The sequence below is a fragment of the Lepidochelys olivacea genome (assembly GCF_965140295.1).
Source record: "Lepidochelys olivacea isolate rLepOli2 genome assembly, chromosome: 1".
Lineage (NCBI taxonomy): Eukaryota > Metazoa > Chordata > Testudines > Cheloniidae > Lepidochelys > Lepidochelys olivacea.
Genome location: NC_140411.1, coordinates 164,216,199 through 164,231,961, shown reverse-complemented (window position 1 = coordinate 164,231,961; position 15,763 = coordinate 164,216,199). Strand labels below are relative to the sequence as shown.

General features: G+C 40.5%; 1 protein-coding gene across 3 annotated transcripts in view; it reads left to right on the top strand.

Annotated features, from left to right (window-relative positions):
- The window catches only part of SIM2 (SIM bHLH transcription factor 2), a 71,460-nt gene that overhangs the window by 44,450 nt on the left and 11,247 nt on the right, over positions 1–15,763 (top strand). For all 3 annotated transcript variants that reach the window (XM_084647134.1, XM_084647135.1, XM_084647136.1), the window contains 4 exons: positions 4,751–4,857; positions 10,629–10,776; positions 12,286–12,454; positions 13,993–14,401. In XM_084647134.1, the coding sequence (XP_084503260.1) occupies positions 4,751–4,857; positions 10,629–10,776; positions 12,286–12,454; positions 13,993–14,401 (833 nt within the window). The remainder of the gene's footprint in view (positions 1–4,750; positions 4,858–10,628; positions 10,777–12,285; positions 12,455–13,992; positions 14,402–15,763) is intronic.

Genomic DNA, 15,763 nt, shown 5'->3' with positions numbered 1-15,763 from the left:
TAGACTTCTAATCATTTTTGTTGCTCTCCTCTGGATTTTCTCCAATTTTTCCACATCTTTCCTGAAATGTGGCGCCAAGAACTGGCCACAATACTTAAGTTGAGGCCTAATTAGCGCAAATAAAGCGGAAGAATTACTTCTCATCCTGTGATTCTATGATACTAAATGGAGTTGCCTGGAGGCATAAGTGTCTTCATAAGAGACAGTCTATCCAGAGGCGCTGATCGGAGCACAGTGAACAAAAGGTCCTGTTACACCACTGAAAAAGATACAGCCAGCACTGTCCCCACACTTGCCAGGAAGCACAAGGGTGGGGTCCTGCCCCTGTCCCACAAAGATGAACTTCTGGAATATCAAGCATTGTCAGTAGTGCTGGCCAGCGCCCTTCCCCTAGCACTCCCCAGTCCAGCTGTCCAAATTATCATTACCTCCTGACAGGAAGGTATTCCCCTGCACTCTCTCCGACTCCTGCCGGTAGTGTACCCACACAGAAACCCCACAGAAAGGGCATAATCGTGCCCTAAATGGTAATAGGAGAAAACAACTAAATATATCAGCTTTAAGGAGAAATAGTTTTAAATAGTTTAAAAGTTAATTCCCGCCCACAAAAGTCATCTGTGGCTGCTGCTTTACTGTATGCACCCATTCATTCCCTCAGTTTCAAGGGACACTGGAGGGGAGATGAGATAATTTTGGCCAGTTCTGTTCCCCTTTCTGTTTTCCTTGTTCACACATTCAGAGTCCTTTTTACATCCCAAGATGGAAATCAGGGATGTTTGGAGTAGAAATAGACCAAGGCTGCAAAACTCAGATCCAGAATCAAACTTTTCCAAACTCTGAGTGTGTTCAGATCAGGGCGTTTGTTTGACCATTCTAGAGGTAGCTGCAAAACTAGGGATACAGAGCCAACATCTGGAGCTGCTCAACTCCAGGATTTTGATTTGAGAGCACATCTTTGATGATTAGTTAAGCAAGAAAGCCACATGAAAATCACTCTCTTCATTTTAATTGCACTGAGATCTGAGTGACTGATGTAAATCAGACCTAAACATGGCTTAAGGTGCAGTCGTTCAATGCACCTCTCACAGTTACAGGGTGAACTGTGCCTTAGATCCTCTTTAATCACTCTCCAGTGCACTTCTTACGTGACAAGCCTGGCTTCATACACCTCACCCTGCATGGAACCTTGTGGTCCAACCACTCTTAGATGGGTCTCTAGGGCTGTTTCTCAACTGTGTTAATGTGACAGGCCCAGCTGAGTTTGGCACCTCTCAGTCCTTTCACTGCTGGAACCTGTGACCAGAGAGTAGATTAAAATGACTCAGATGGGGCCTTCAGAACATAAGAACGGCTGTACTGGATCAGACCAGTGGTCTGTTTAGCCCAGTATCCTGTCTTCTGACAGTGGCTGGTTGGACGTTTAAGAACACCCAGAACAGGGCAATTTCAAATGATCCATCCCCTGTCATCAAGTCCCAGCTTCTGTCAGTTGGAGGTTTAGGGACATGTAGAGCATGGGGTTGTGTCCCTGACCATCAGCTAACATCCATGGATGGACCTGTCCTCCATGAACTTATCTAATTCTTTTGGAATCCAATTATCCTTTTGACCTTTACAACATCCCATGGCAACAAGTTCAATGGGTTGATTGTGCGTTGCATGACGAAGTTGTTCCTTTTGTTTGTTTTAAACCTGCTGCTTATTCATTTCATCACGTGACTCCTATATGACGGAATTATGTGAAGGAGTGAACAACACTTCCCTAATTCACTTTCTCCAGACCATTTGTGATTTTATAGACTATTATTATATCCTTCCTTAGTCATCTCTTGTCTAAACTGAACAGTCCCAGTCTTTTTTTAATCTCCCCTCGTATGGAAGCAGTTCATATCCCTCATCATTTTTATTGCCCTATATCTTCTTTGAGATGGGGTGACCAGAATTGCACACAGTATTCAGAATGTGGGCGTACCATGGATGTATATAGTGGCATTATGGTATTTTCTGTTTTATTATCTATCCCTTTCCTATGGCTTCTAACACATAGCTTTTTTTGACTGCTTCTGCACACTGAGTAGGTGTTTTCAGAGAACTATCCACGAGGACTCCAATATCTCTTTCTTGAGTGATAACATAATTTATACCCCATCAATTTACATGGATACTTGGGATTAATTGGCATTATTTATGCATTTCCCCAAAAGTACAAAACCCATCAAGCAAAGGATAAAACCAATTAAAGTCCTATACGTCTGGATCTGGTACATCTTAATCTTTCCTTGCCAGCTTTTGTTATTCCCCCTCAGCCCAGCTAACAACTCATCTCTTGCTGAGAGAAACAGACTGTCCTGATCACAGTAGGCTTTCCTGGTCTTTTTTTTTCCTCGCCAACCTGTCAGCTTTCACTGATACCCTGGACAGCCACCTGGCCACTCACTCAACCCCCATCCTTTTCGAGGGCCAGGGCCCTCTAATGCAGTGGTTCTCAACCAGGGGTATGTGTACCACTGGGGGTACACAGAAATCTTCCGGGGGTACATCAACTCATCTAGAAATTTGCCTAGTTTTACAACAGGCTACATGAAAAGCACTAGCAAAGTCAGTACAAACTAAAATTTCATACAGACAATGGCTTGTTTATACTGCTCTATATACTACACACTGAAATGTAAGTACAATACTTATATTCCAATTGGTTTATTTTATAATGATATGGTAAAAATGAGAAAGTAGGCAATTTTTCAGTAACAGTGGGCTGTGACACTTTTGTATTCTTAAGTGAGGTGAAACTTGGGGGGATGCAAGACAAATCAGACTCCTGAAAGGGGTACAGTAGTCTGGAAAGGTTGAGAGCCACTGTTCTAATGTCGTAGTGTTCCCTTTGACCTCTCTCTCCTCAGCCTTGCGAAACAGCGATAGGATCAAGGCTGCTGAATAGTCTCCTCTTCCTAGCTATAAACCTGGGCATTGTGTTTGTTTAGATGCTCCTTATGTAGGCCGGTTGGTTTACCTTTCCTGCTTGGTTCCCTTAACAACCCCTTTTGATCTAACTCCATAGCAAGTAACCCATCCAACAACCACACACAGGTATGCACTATATTCATGAAAAATAAACCAATGTCTCCCACTTGGTCATAGAACCACTGCGCACTAGGCAGAATTTGGGTGTTGAGTTTTGTGACCAAGGAGAGAGTGGGAGTGCTGTGGAAGCCACATCCAACTCCTCCCTCTGCTCCCTCCCCCAACACACACCTTGCAGAGGGAGGAAGCTCTTCACTTTACCCTCAAGTGACCTCCACCTCATGTCAGTGTACAAATCACCAACAGCCCCTAAGGAAAATGCATCTAAATCCTTCCCAGATGAAGGAAAGGTTGCCATGTTGGGGGATCTTTAGGGAGGGATTGTGTGTTTAGGGGAAGGGTCGCTAGAGGAGCCTTCTTTCTCCTTCCCTCTCTCTCTCACTCTCTTGGGTGCACACACACACACACACACACAAAGCCAACAAAGGAAGCCTGAAATCATGAAACCTACAAAGCACCTTTTCCCTCCAACCGATGTGTCAGTATAAAATAAATGTAAAGACCTGCTTCTCTGCAGGGCTAAGCAATGAATGAAGCTCTAAGGAAAGAGAAAACAAAAGGCATGATAATCAAAAAGTGGAGTTCAAGTTATTTGCAAGACCCGATTACACTGTGTAACACCTCTTGTATTCATTTTACAGGATTGCTGTGTTATCTTGAAACTGAGTGCAGTACCTCCGCTCTGCTGTTAGAGATGGAGAAAGACCATGGGAGTGTAAATGCCACCAACACATAGATAAACAAACAAAGCTAACTGTGGTTAAATTCCTTGGTGTAATTTAGAGTATATTTTTCTATCAAGTAGCAAGGACAGAAAGAGCACTTGGGTCATGTAGTCTGATCCCTCTTGTATTGTGTGGGACTATTTCTATAAGGGCCTACTAAAAAGTTTCTTGCACCTTCCTTGAAGTGGCTGATGCTGGCCACTGTCAGCATACTGGACTAGATATATCTCAGGACTGATTCCTCATGGCAATTCTTATGTATTCACTACCTCACTCCCAGTCTGTCTGCAGTGATCGTACTTTTACTTCGCTCCACTCAGTTCCCATCCTATTGGTCTTAAAGTTAAGAAACTTTTGCCTCACGTCTATCTTAAGCTTTCCTTTTCCTTCTTTAGCTTCCAGGCATTGCTATTGTTCCTTGTCCTTCCATCTTCCAAAACGGTATAATCCTCTGCCTTCCTTTAGACTGTTAGCTTGAATTTATTTATAGACTGTGGGAACGGCCACTGTAGACTAATTATTTTTGCTATGCTTATATATCTGCAAGGGCGTAAAATTTGTCAATAGTTAAAAAAAAAAAGTTACTTTACAGTTCCACAAACAGATCATCAACTGGATCTTTGTGCAGAGGATCATTCATGTTAGTAGTTCCAAAGTTGCTATTAATAAGATAAACTAAGTAAAAATCTAATGCTGAAATAAGTTAACAGATCCTCCTCCTTGACTATATCTAGGACACTCCTTTGTGTACAACATTACTGCACCCTGTATTTGGCAGGCGTACCAAAGTTTTAATTTCTTGTAAAGATGATTGTTCTCTATTTCCAAACCAACATGATTTCTCTGCAGCATTTTAGCCTTGATTAGTTGGCAAAATCAATATTAGTTTAATGAATTTGAATATTTCTAGAGATACTGCTCATCTGTCAGCCTTCCTCTTCTAGGGTGACTGATTTAACTGGATACGAGCCCCAAGACTTGATAGAGAAGACCCTCTACCACCATGTCCATGGCTGCGATGTCTTCCATTTACGATATGCTCACCATCTCTGTAAGTAATTGACATAAAGTGACTGGCTCAAACCTTCAGCTTAGTCAGTAGGGTCAGGAGTTCTGCAGACAACAGCATAGTGGTGCAAGGAAAACAAATCTGAAAAGGGACAGATCTCAAGTGCTCAGCACCCATAATTGAGACCAGATTTTCAAAAATACTCAGCTCCCATTCAGGAAGCAATTAAATGGTCTGATTTTTAAATGAGCTCATCACCCAATATGCTCTGTTCTTTTCAAAATATATTTGGCTACCTATTTTGCTGCCCAAATGGGAGCAGAGCTGTTTTGAAAATCTGTCCCTGATTGTGAAAAAAATCTGTCTCTTAATGGTCTTAGTTTGGAAAAAAAAAAGTTATGCAACAGTTCCATTGATTTTTGCAAGTACATTGGTAATAATCAGTGTGTGTTTGAAATGTTGGATGGAAAACCAAAGAATTCTGAGATGCATGTTCCTTAGTAGCATGTGGATGAGTTCTGAAAACAGAGTGTCAGGAGAAACAGGTACATTAGTAATTCCCCACTGACAAGAGGGCAATTGATCACCTCCTCAAACATCTGTATTTAGTTTATTCACTGAAATAGTCATACAGCAGCATTATTTATTTATTTATTTATTTTTCCAGAAGCAAATTGGGGTAATAGAAAATTTTTCTGATATGGCTCAGACTTCCACGCCCAACTCTTACCACATACACTAATTATGTAAACGAACAACCCAAAGAAAAGACAAAAGAAACCCAAACCATTGCTAATGAATTGGTTTCCAGATTGCTACCATTGGTTTAAAACAACCAGAAAGAAACCATCCTTACCCTCTCTGAAGAAGAATCAATCCCTTACGTTACTGTGTGATATTAATGAAGATCTGGAATATATATAAGAACTATATAGGAAGATGACCTTACTGTACTTAGAGCAAGTCAATAGTGAATGACTTAATATCAAATTCTGTTGACTCCAATGGGAGTTATGCACAGGAAGGCAGAAATTGACTCTAAATATGTTGGCATTTTCCAAAGAATTAGTGGAAGCTCAGACTTGCTAAGTCACATTATTTCCTACTGGCTCTTATTCTTAGTCTCCTCTTTTATGAAAGATCAAAAACTGTTTATATCCTTAGTTCCTTCCTATGGCATCTGACTGCTCACCTGCACAAGCCAATGCTCATTTCCCCCCTCTGATATTATTTGAGATAGCGATGTCAAACAGTAGAAATGATTCTGATAAAGCTATGATCTTCTTCTGAAAAACTGTATCTCACCTTTACAACACAGTCATGATCATCAGAACCCATAGCATCAGAACTCATTCTGGTAATGGAAGGCAATAGCTGATACTTTGGTCCAGTTTTGTAAACAGGATTTGAGTGGTGCATGAGTGGAATTTTAAAATACAGAGATATGACTAAGCTACTTAGTTAAAAATACTGATCTGGATGCTATAACTGAACTATAAAGGTAAAAAATTACGAAGTTTAGAAACAAGTTTAGAAGAAATATAAGAGACACATATATAAATTACAAGGTCTGACGAGTTAAAGTAACCAAGGGCCAAGGAGAAAACGTCAGAATACTTGGGGAACAATAGGAACAGTAAAAAAGCATGGCATGAATAGCGAGTAATAAGAATGATGAAAACAGATGTAAAATGTACAAACTTCTGTGCCTCCAGAGAGCACTATTATAACCCCTCCATCATCCATCAGCAAACATCTGACGAGTATGAACAGTAGAAGGTTGTCAGGTCTGAATGTACACAATTTAGCATTCTATGAAAGAGTCTGATGATTAAGTGTCACCTGACGTTAATCTGGAGAGAAAAAAATCTTACACCTGATTAGGGAATTAAAAAAACAAAACCCTATACTGAGATAAGCTCTTCCAAAATAAACTCAAAAACTGTAAGACAAGCATTAGAGAGAGCCATGAAGGAAACAATAAAACTAGAAGTATAATGGGTGAAATAAGAACAGCAAGACTAGTAGATGTGAGAAGTTTGCTGAAGATATGCTGATATAAAAATAGTTTCCTGTTTGAAACATTTGGTAGCTTCCAGGTTGAAGAAAAAAATGTTGACATTTCAGAGGGTTTACTTATTTCTATAATGCCATCAGTGTGCAGGGAATTGCTGTACAAAGGAGGAAGTTTGCCACTCAGCTAATGGGCCCCTGCCTAAGGAGCTGAGAGTCTTCAAAACCGGACAAGTGAAGCCATTACAATGCAAACAAAATACTCCTAGCCTCAGCTGTGTCTTTTCTCTTGAGCCTTCTTCCTTTGTAGGGAGGGTTCAGTGCACCAAAAATGTTATAATCTCATTGTTTCTACTCCACAAATTGCTGCCAGTTTGTCCAGGAACTGGATCCTTATTCCAGAGCAGACAAAGTACAAGCCCCAGCTGCTCCCTAGAAGGGAACCTCACAGGTACAACGCCCAGTATAATGGAGGTGGTGCAGGTTAAACTCTGCACCACCTTGAGCCTCTCGTCTCCCAGTGTAATGCTCAAGACTTTCAGCAAAGCTTCACTGCTCTTCCAGGCAGCTAGGGAGCTTTAAAGGGCTGCTATTCTGTTAGGGCACCATTCACTGATCATGCAGTTGTAGGGAATCCAGTGGATTGCTGAGTGGTCTGATCTGGGGAAGCTTAGATAATTACTGTTGCAAGTGTAGGATTGAAAGGCCAATTTACCTGTAGTTGTGGCCTTGAGCACAGGCTGGTGAATGATGCATTTCAGTGAAACCTATGGAGCCTTTTAAAATAGCCATTTATGACAGACCAAATCGGCCAGCCCATGTAAGCCAATCTTTTCAGCCTGCACGCTCAACCAGGCAGGGAACTACAAGAGAGAAACAGCCATTCACAAATGGCAGAAGAAAGCTGTAAACTGAACAGCCAAGAGTAAAAAGCTGCTGAATCCTATCCAGCTGATTGCACTGAGGGTCACTTGGGCCTGCACAAGTTGGCTTGGTAATAGACACTTCTCACCCAGAAAGACATGGCTGAGGTCTCTTTGTCAGTAGCTCACAGGGCAATTTAATGCAGGGTCAACTGCGAACTGATCTAACATTCTGTATTAGAATCGTGGCCACTATCCTTTGTCCAACGAGATGCTTTCCTCAAAGACTGCCATAAAGAAGAACACAGGAGAGACACAGCTTATACATACTTGGGAAGTGAAGCTGGAGCTTCAATTCTTTTGCAACCTTTAAAACATTGTCTTAACAGAGGACCTAAAATAGGAATTAGGAAAATGAGAAGGCAACTGACAAAGGTGGAGCCCAGAACAACTCCGAATGCACAAAGAACACTGCTGCGGATACATGGAACAGAAGGTGCTCTACTAGTATTAATTTATGCTTTGGAAACTAAGTAGCTAGATAATTTGAATTTGGGATAAGAGAAACCTGAGAATTAGACTAAGGGTATGACTACACTTTGAGCTGGGAATGTGATTCCTATCTTGAGGAGACATACCAGTGCTAGCTCCGATCAAGCTAGCGCACTAAATATAGTGTAGCTGCGATGATGAGGGCTAGACACCTTGAGTACATGCTTAGTGTCTGTGATGGGCATGTACTCGGCGTGGCTAGCCCCTCCTGTTCCTATGGGTACATTTTATTTTTAGCATGTTAGTTTGATGAGAGCTAGCATGAATATGTCTCCTTGAGCTGAGACTCACTTCCCCAGCTTCAAGTGTAGACATCCCCTGAGGTAGAGGAAGTTGCTTTTGGAAAAGTAGAGCCCATTGAAAAGCTCTCTCTCTCTCTCAGAAAATCAAAGCAAAATGAGTGTGTGCCATTTGGGAGGCTTTGGGTTCTTTAGAGTACAGGTAAGCATGAAAGCATGATGCACAGAGATTTAACTGGACAACTCTGAGTAGTAACATCACAGATGTAGACTAGCATTAATCAAAGTTGTGACACTAAATCCTAAAACAGGAAATTGAAGATGGGCTCCTTTGTTTTGTCCAAGACGTGAACCTTTGAATTAATGTATTGAGCTTATGGTTATAGAGAAATAGGACAACCTAACATGATATAAAAGAAGCCAGATGACTAAAAAGGGACTCTGAGGCTTGGCATCTACCATGATGGATTCCTGGTCTACCTCTCAAAGGATGCTGCAGTTTACCTTGGTTTTTTCAGAACGAAGATGGACTGTGTCTATTAGTGGAGGAGGAGCTGACTCCATAGCCAGAAAGATCTTGCAAGAGTAATTTTTGAGGGGATTTCCTGAGGAACTCCGGCAAGATAAACTTTTCTTCAAATCCAGTCTAATGAGTTACCACCTGTGTAAATGAAAATGAGAGGAACCTAATGTGAGATGATCCGTATACTGTAGATACTAGCATTCTGAAACTTCAGGGGGGTAGTACCAAGAACAAATGTTCTAATCCTTCCATGACTCATTTAACCCAAAGTTCTAGCTCCATTATAGTATGTCAGTCTCTCTAACCAGGTATTTACAACATGCACATCACCGTGGCATCTGACCACTGTCAGAATTTACAAAAACATAATTAGTCCAAAGACTGAAAACCATGTCATTAACTACCAAATGGTAAAGAAAAGTGCTCTTCTATTCCACCCCTACTACTGGATACATCTCCATCAAAATAACCCCCTGTGAATACAAGTAATCGAATGAGTCCAAAAGTTTCATTTCAAGCAGTTGTTTTCTTCACTACCACTGGATTAAAGCAGAAAATTATTGCTTGTCTGGCCAACTTATTGGCCTGATCCTGCATTGAAAATCAGCCTAGTTCCATCTGGGAACTTTACCATCCAGTTCAGTGGAATGCAGAATCAGGCCATTAGAGAGTAAGAGAGAATCTCTATTTCTTCATAGTGTATCGTACAAACCTACTGCGAGTTGCCGCTATTGGCTAAATCGGAGCATTTGAACACCACATACTGCCTTTTTGCTCAACGTAAAACAAATATTTGGGTGTGTGGAAAAGGAGCAAGGTGGAGCTTCCCAGTAGGCCTTCAGGGTCATGCAAGAATGTTCCAGAGCTGGAGTTATGGCTTTGTTGTGAAGCATTAGTTAAATCTCTGGCACTGAACCAGAGAGATCTGTGGAGAGGGAGCCAGACTAAACATTTGGAGATTGTCCCCAGTTCTAATTTTAGCATACCCCTTCACAGAGAAACCAAGCAGGGTGTTTAGAGGATTTACACCTCCAGTAAAAACTCTCCAGTAACTGATCTGCTTCCTGAGACTACTCTTTATTTGTATGTTTAAGAAAAGAACCAAAGAACTGTACTTTAAATTTGTCATGTTAAAAAAATAAGCTCAGTCTTCAAAATACAAAGTTTACTTTCCAGACGGGAAAAAGAAAAGCAGCCAAAAGTACATTACAAATGCTCAATCGTGTTTCAATCAGTCAATTGCAAATGCTTCCAAATTCTTTGGTAAAATTAAAATAAAAGCAGTTCTCTCTCTGTTTCCAAATATTTTTGGATTCTTCAGACCTTTTTAAAAAAAGCAGTCCAAAAGATGGGGGTGGTTATTTGCACTTCCAGAAATAACGACTTTGTTATGATATGAGTGGAGAATAAATTGGGAGATAGAGGGCAGATGAAGATAAATAGTCTGTAATAAGATATTTGTACACAATTATGCAAAACCCAGAGAAACTATATAGAGGAGTGTGGTCTTTTCAGGGAAGTTCAGAGTTTGTAGGGGACAAGTTTACTCTTTACAAATAAATCACTGTAGGAGCTGGTCACAAGGTCAAGCAATGTGAAATACTCTTTGCATTATGTTCACAGTGTTGGTGAAAGGCCAAGTCACAACCAAGTACTATCGACTACTGTCCAAGCATGGAGGTTGGGTTTGGGTACAGAGCTATGCTACCATCGTGCATAACAGCCGTTCATCTCGGCCTCACTGCATAGTGAGTGTCAATTATGTCCTTACGTAAGTCAAAATATTTTGTACCAATAAAGACATTTATCAGTACTTAATGGATTACTAATTCAATCCTTTATCCAAGTTTATTGTATTAATCTCTTCTGGTATCATCTTATATATATATACAATCTACAGCAATTTCTCTTTCCCCACCACCTCCCTCTTTTACTTACAGTAAGTGACCGTATGAATGACATATTGGGTAAAATGAGTGCGTATCCACTCTGATTAGATTTACACACTATTATCTTGCATTCTGAAGGATTCCAAAAATTTGGTGGTGAACATGTCACATTACTGGTAATTATTTGGGTTACAGGGGAGCCCAGAGGCTGTACTTGAGATCAGAGCCCCTGTATGCTAGGCAAAGTTTATGACCTGATGAGTTTACAGTCTAACTAGACAAGACAGACAAAGGGTGGGAGAAAGGAAGTATTATGCCCATTTTACAGGCAGGAAACTGAGGCACAGAGAAATTAAATCACTTGCCTGAGGTCGCACAGCTGGTTAGGGCTCAACTCTTTTCTTGTATTTTCAAGTAACTGCCACAAAGCCTGTGCACATCTGTTGGCAGAATTTAGTTCTAGGTCATTTTCTCAGACAGAAATGACTCCTAGCTATGGAAGAGAGGGAAAAGGTTTTGTCTGGTTATTCTTTCACCTGTCTGCTGTAAAACTTACTGAAAACACTGTCATTACCCATGAAATTCAATCTTTATACTGTATGCTTTCATATTGTTGATGTTCAGCTCTCTTGGTATACCCTCTCACTTCCCTCCACTGAAATTTTTGGTAAGTCCAAAAGGAATGGCTTTTTTTTTTTAAATCAGAACTTCATCAATAAATGGAAAAACAAACCAGCACACCAAACAACACTGAAGCCCCACAGCTTAGTCTTAAATATCCTTATTTTTTTGTACACAATTACCTATAAAATATTGTCTAAAAATCTGCTGTATCTATTGAACAGATAAATGTGAGAAAAGATAGACCTCACCATGAAATTAAACCCTACTGGCTGATTCTGTGGTTTGGTTGTAGCAGATCATACTGGCAGAAGGATGACCTGGGTTCCCTTTCCTCTGTGCCAATATTCAGATGTGTCAGGGAAAAGACGAACTCATGCTTGAGGAAGATTGGAGGACACTGAACTGATCTTTGCCCTGCTGTTAGATCAGCCCCACACCAGCGTTGTCTATGGTTCCCAAGGCAAAGTGCCACAAGGATGGCTTAAACAAAAAAAAAAAAAAAAAGAGAGAGCGCGAGCTTAAGTTCAGATGTTAAGGATGTTTAGTACCAAGTTTGTAATCTGGTGGAATTTTTTCAATCCATTTCCATGGGAATAGGTTCAGGCCTTATCTCCCTCACTCACGTTCCTCACCCACCACTGCAGACCAAATGAATATCTTGGATGGATAGTAATGAAAACATTGTGAAACTAAACCATTTTAAAATGATATTTTTCATCTGTGCAATGCATTAAAGTATTTAACCTATCACAATGATTCTTTTGCAGAGATATTGAGTACAAGGAACTTCAATTATCACTGGACCAGGTTACCATTTCTAAGTCACAGTTTTCATGCAGAAACTCAATGTCTACCTCACAAGAAACAAGGAGAGTAGCAAAACCCAAAAGTAATAAAATGAAGGCAAAACTCAGAATGACTCCTTACCCGCAACAGGTAACTCTTTCAGTAATACCCAACTACAAGTAAACAGGGCATTTGTGGGAGTAGCTTGGTCATCCTGAGATTACCTTGCTGCTAGTACAGTGCGGCCAGTTAACATGAGGCTTGTCCTCTCTTGGGGGCACGAGAATGCCATCTTATGTAAATGGCACAGAAGAAATGGAGAAGGCACAGTATGGGGGAAGAAGAGGCTTAAGGATTATCAGGTTATCAGTCAGAACTCAAAAGCTTTCAGATTTTAGGTAGTCAGATTAGTTAGAAAAACTAAGGTTTTGGTTTTTTTTTAAGCAAAAAGAGAACAATGTAACACAGAACAGATGCTGTATGTTTAATCTGAGCTAGTGTAAAAATGTACCAATTTTTGATAACCAAGGTCTGGTTCCAAATGAATGCTGGCAACTTCCTCAGGCAGCAGAAGGTAGCCTAGTGGATAGGATGCTGACTTGGGATTTAGGAGACCTGGGATCAATTCCTGGCCTGCTGGGTCACCTTCGGCAAGTCACTTAGCCACTCAGTGCTTCAGTTTCCCAATTTGTAAAATGGGGGATAAGAATATTAATCTTCTTTGTAAAGGTACTTTGAGATCTACAGATGATAAAAGTTGGATATTATTATTGATCAGGAATGGGAAAAAACTAGCACATGTACTTTATTGAACACAGTTGGAGCCAGTCAAACATTTGGAGGAAGTGTGTGTTGTGGTGTTTAACTGACTTAGAGAGGTTAGATCTTGACTTGCCACCATTCCAAAGCTTCCCATATTAATAAATAAATCTTTTTAACATAAGCAAATGACACTCATATGTCATTTAACCAAGACTTCCTGTTCTTCAAAACAGGATTATATCCTCTGATGTCTAAGTACAACTATTGACCAAAAACTTTTACTCTGCAAAATTATTCCTTAACATTAGGATGACTGAGGTTGTGCTGAAATTACTCTAAAGTTGCATCAAAATAGTGTTTTGCTACTGTCTTTATTCAGTGACCTAACAATACTGTATGATATTTACATAGCAGCTCACATCCTGAAGGGATCTCCAAAGAGTTGCAAACCTGCCTTTGAAATGCAGCCATCTCTTGGGTGGAGTGTATCATTTGGTTTACAATATTCCTCACACCATGTCCTTAACTGTCTCCAGTTAAAAACAGGGGAAATTTTAGATAGGCACAACTATCCAAGTAAGATTTCTGACTGAACACTAGGATTAATGCCCTAACTCTGGTGAAAAGTCACATGGGATTTTTAATGAAAAGTGGTCAGCAGCCTTGTTTTATCAGTAGCCATCATAGCTACTAATACAGTGCCTTTGTGGGGGACACTTACTCACTGCTGACTTACGGGGAAGAATGTCATCTACTGAGTCACCGACACCACTTTCCCCTGCAGCTTCCCAGTCCAATTATTGATCTGTCCCAACCCTACTTAGTTTATGAGATTTAATGATGTTGCAGTTCCAGGTGGCATGGCTGGAGGCTACCACACTGGTGTGTAACATGGATGCATTTGAACACCTTTCTTTATTTTTCAGCAATACAGCTCATTCCAAACAGACAAACTGGAATGTGGCCAGGTTGGAAGCTGGAGATCCAGCCCTACAGCGAATTCTGGCGCCATCCAAGAACAGAATTTCCATTCAGAAAACAGTGAACTTTTATATGCCCCCTCATATAGTTTGCCTTTCTCATACCATTATGGACACTTCCCTGTAGATTCTCATGTCTTCAGTAGCAAAAAACAAATGCTGACGTCCAAATTTGGGCAGTCTCAAGGGTCACCTTGTGAAGTGGCTCATTTTTTCTTGAGTACGTTGCAGACAAGTGGAGAGCGCCAATGGCATTATGCCAACTCTTTAGTACCTACCAGCCAGTCGCCGTCTAAAAATCTTCCCGATCAGCCAATGAATGTCGCACGCCATAATCTTGCACAGAGTTATGAAGGTGAGTGTTATCTTAAAAATAATAAGCTGCATAGCATTTGGAAGATGTTTTTAATGTGTACTTCTAAAATATGAAATACAGTATGTTTACTGAAGACAGGAAAAATATATCTGGGGTGTAACGTGCAGCATGTTTAAAAAGCACACTGTCATGGCATTTAGACCTACTTTTGTTTCGTTTGAACATTTGAACAGGAATGTTATCCAGTTTCAGAATGTCAATTTTTTTTTTTATTAAAGCCTTTAGTGGGTAAATTTTCACAAAAGCCAAGACGTGGACTCCCTTTACAGGCACAGCTCACATGCGTGTTTATGGAAGTTAGTTTGCAGGTGCAAAAATCTGGATTCAAATTGTGCCAGCATAATCAGAAAGAAGTGGAAGTACGCAGATCTGCACCTACAAGTCAACTGCAGAAACCAAAATACAGGCATGATTGTACCCAAACAAAAGGGAGGCCATCCTTTTAAAAATGTACCTATATTTGAAGTATTTGCCTTACTAGCTATATTAATGATAGTAAATGTAAGTGTTTTTAGGATTGAAGTCAATGGGAAATTGCCTTGATTACTAATTTTCTTTGGGCAATGTCTTCACTGATGGGAGTTGCACCATCTTTCCACACAGCTTGGGGCAGCTCAAATGCTTTGAAACGAACACAGGGGATGTTGGCCTCTCCCACCGGGCAACTCACAAGAAGTGTACTTCCAATGAAAAAAATCAAATCAAATAAGAAGTTGAAAATTCAGTCCAATCCTTGTGTGAAATAGGTTTTAAATATTTCTCTGCTCAGTGTTTAACTGCATATACCACCCCGAAGAAAAGAAAAAACAGCTGTAATGGGAGCCTGCAGTAAGATGGATACACTGAAAACAACTAGTTAGGACTGATTAGCAGAGACATTACTGGGAGAAAGGAAGTTTTCCTTTGGAATGATGGAAAACACTGAGGAATAAAAGATAGGGAAAGACAGGTAGGATCAAAAGTTTTAGCGACCCCAGAGATGTCACAGGATTATTCACTTGGGACCACTCACTGTGGCACCCAGCTCCTGAAGGAGGTGCTTGAAGATTGATCTTACTGTGCCTGACAAAGAGGGGTATCAAGTAACATCTGTGGCCTTGCACATCTCTTCTATGGAGGCCACAGCAGTCTCTGACCAGGATATTGCCATGCTCTTCAGTGAATGAGCCTTGATGACTTCGTATATCCAGGTTCCTGAGACTTTGCATGTTTCCAATATACAACCATAAATCCACCTGGCAACGGAAGCTTGAGAGGACTTTTTACCATTGTATTTTAGGTGAAAAGAAACAATAATGAAGGTTTTCCATATTGTTTTCTTCAGCTTAAATACATTTTCTG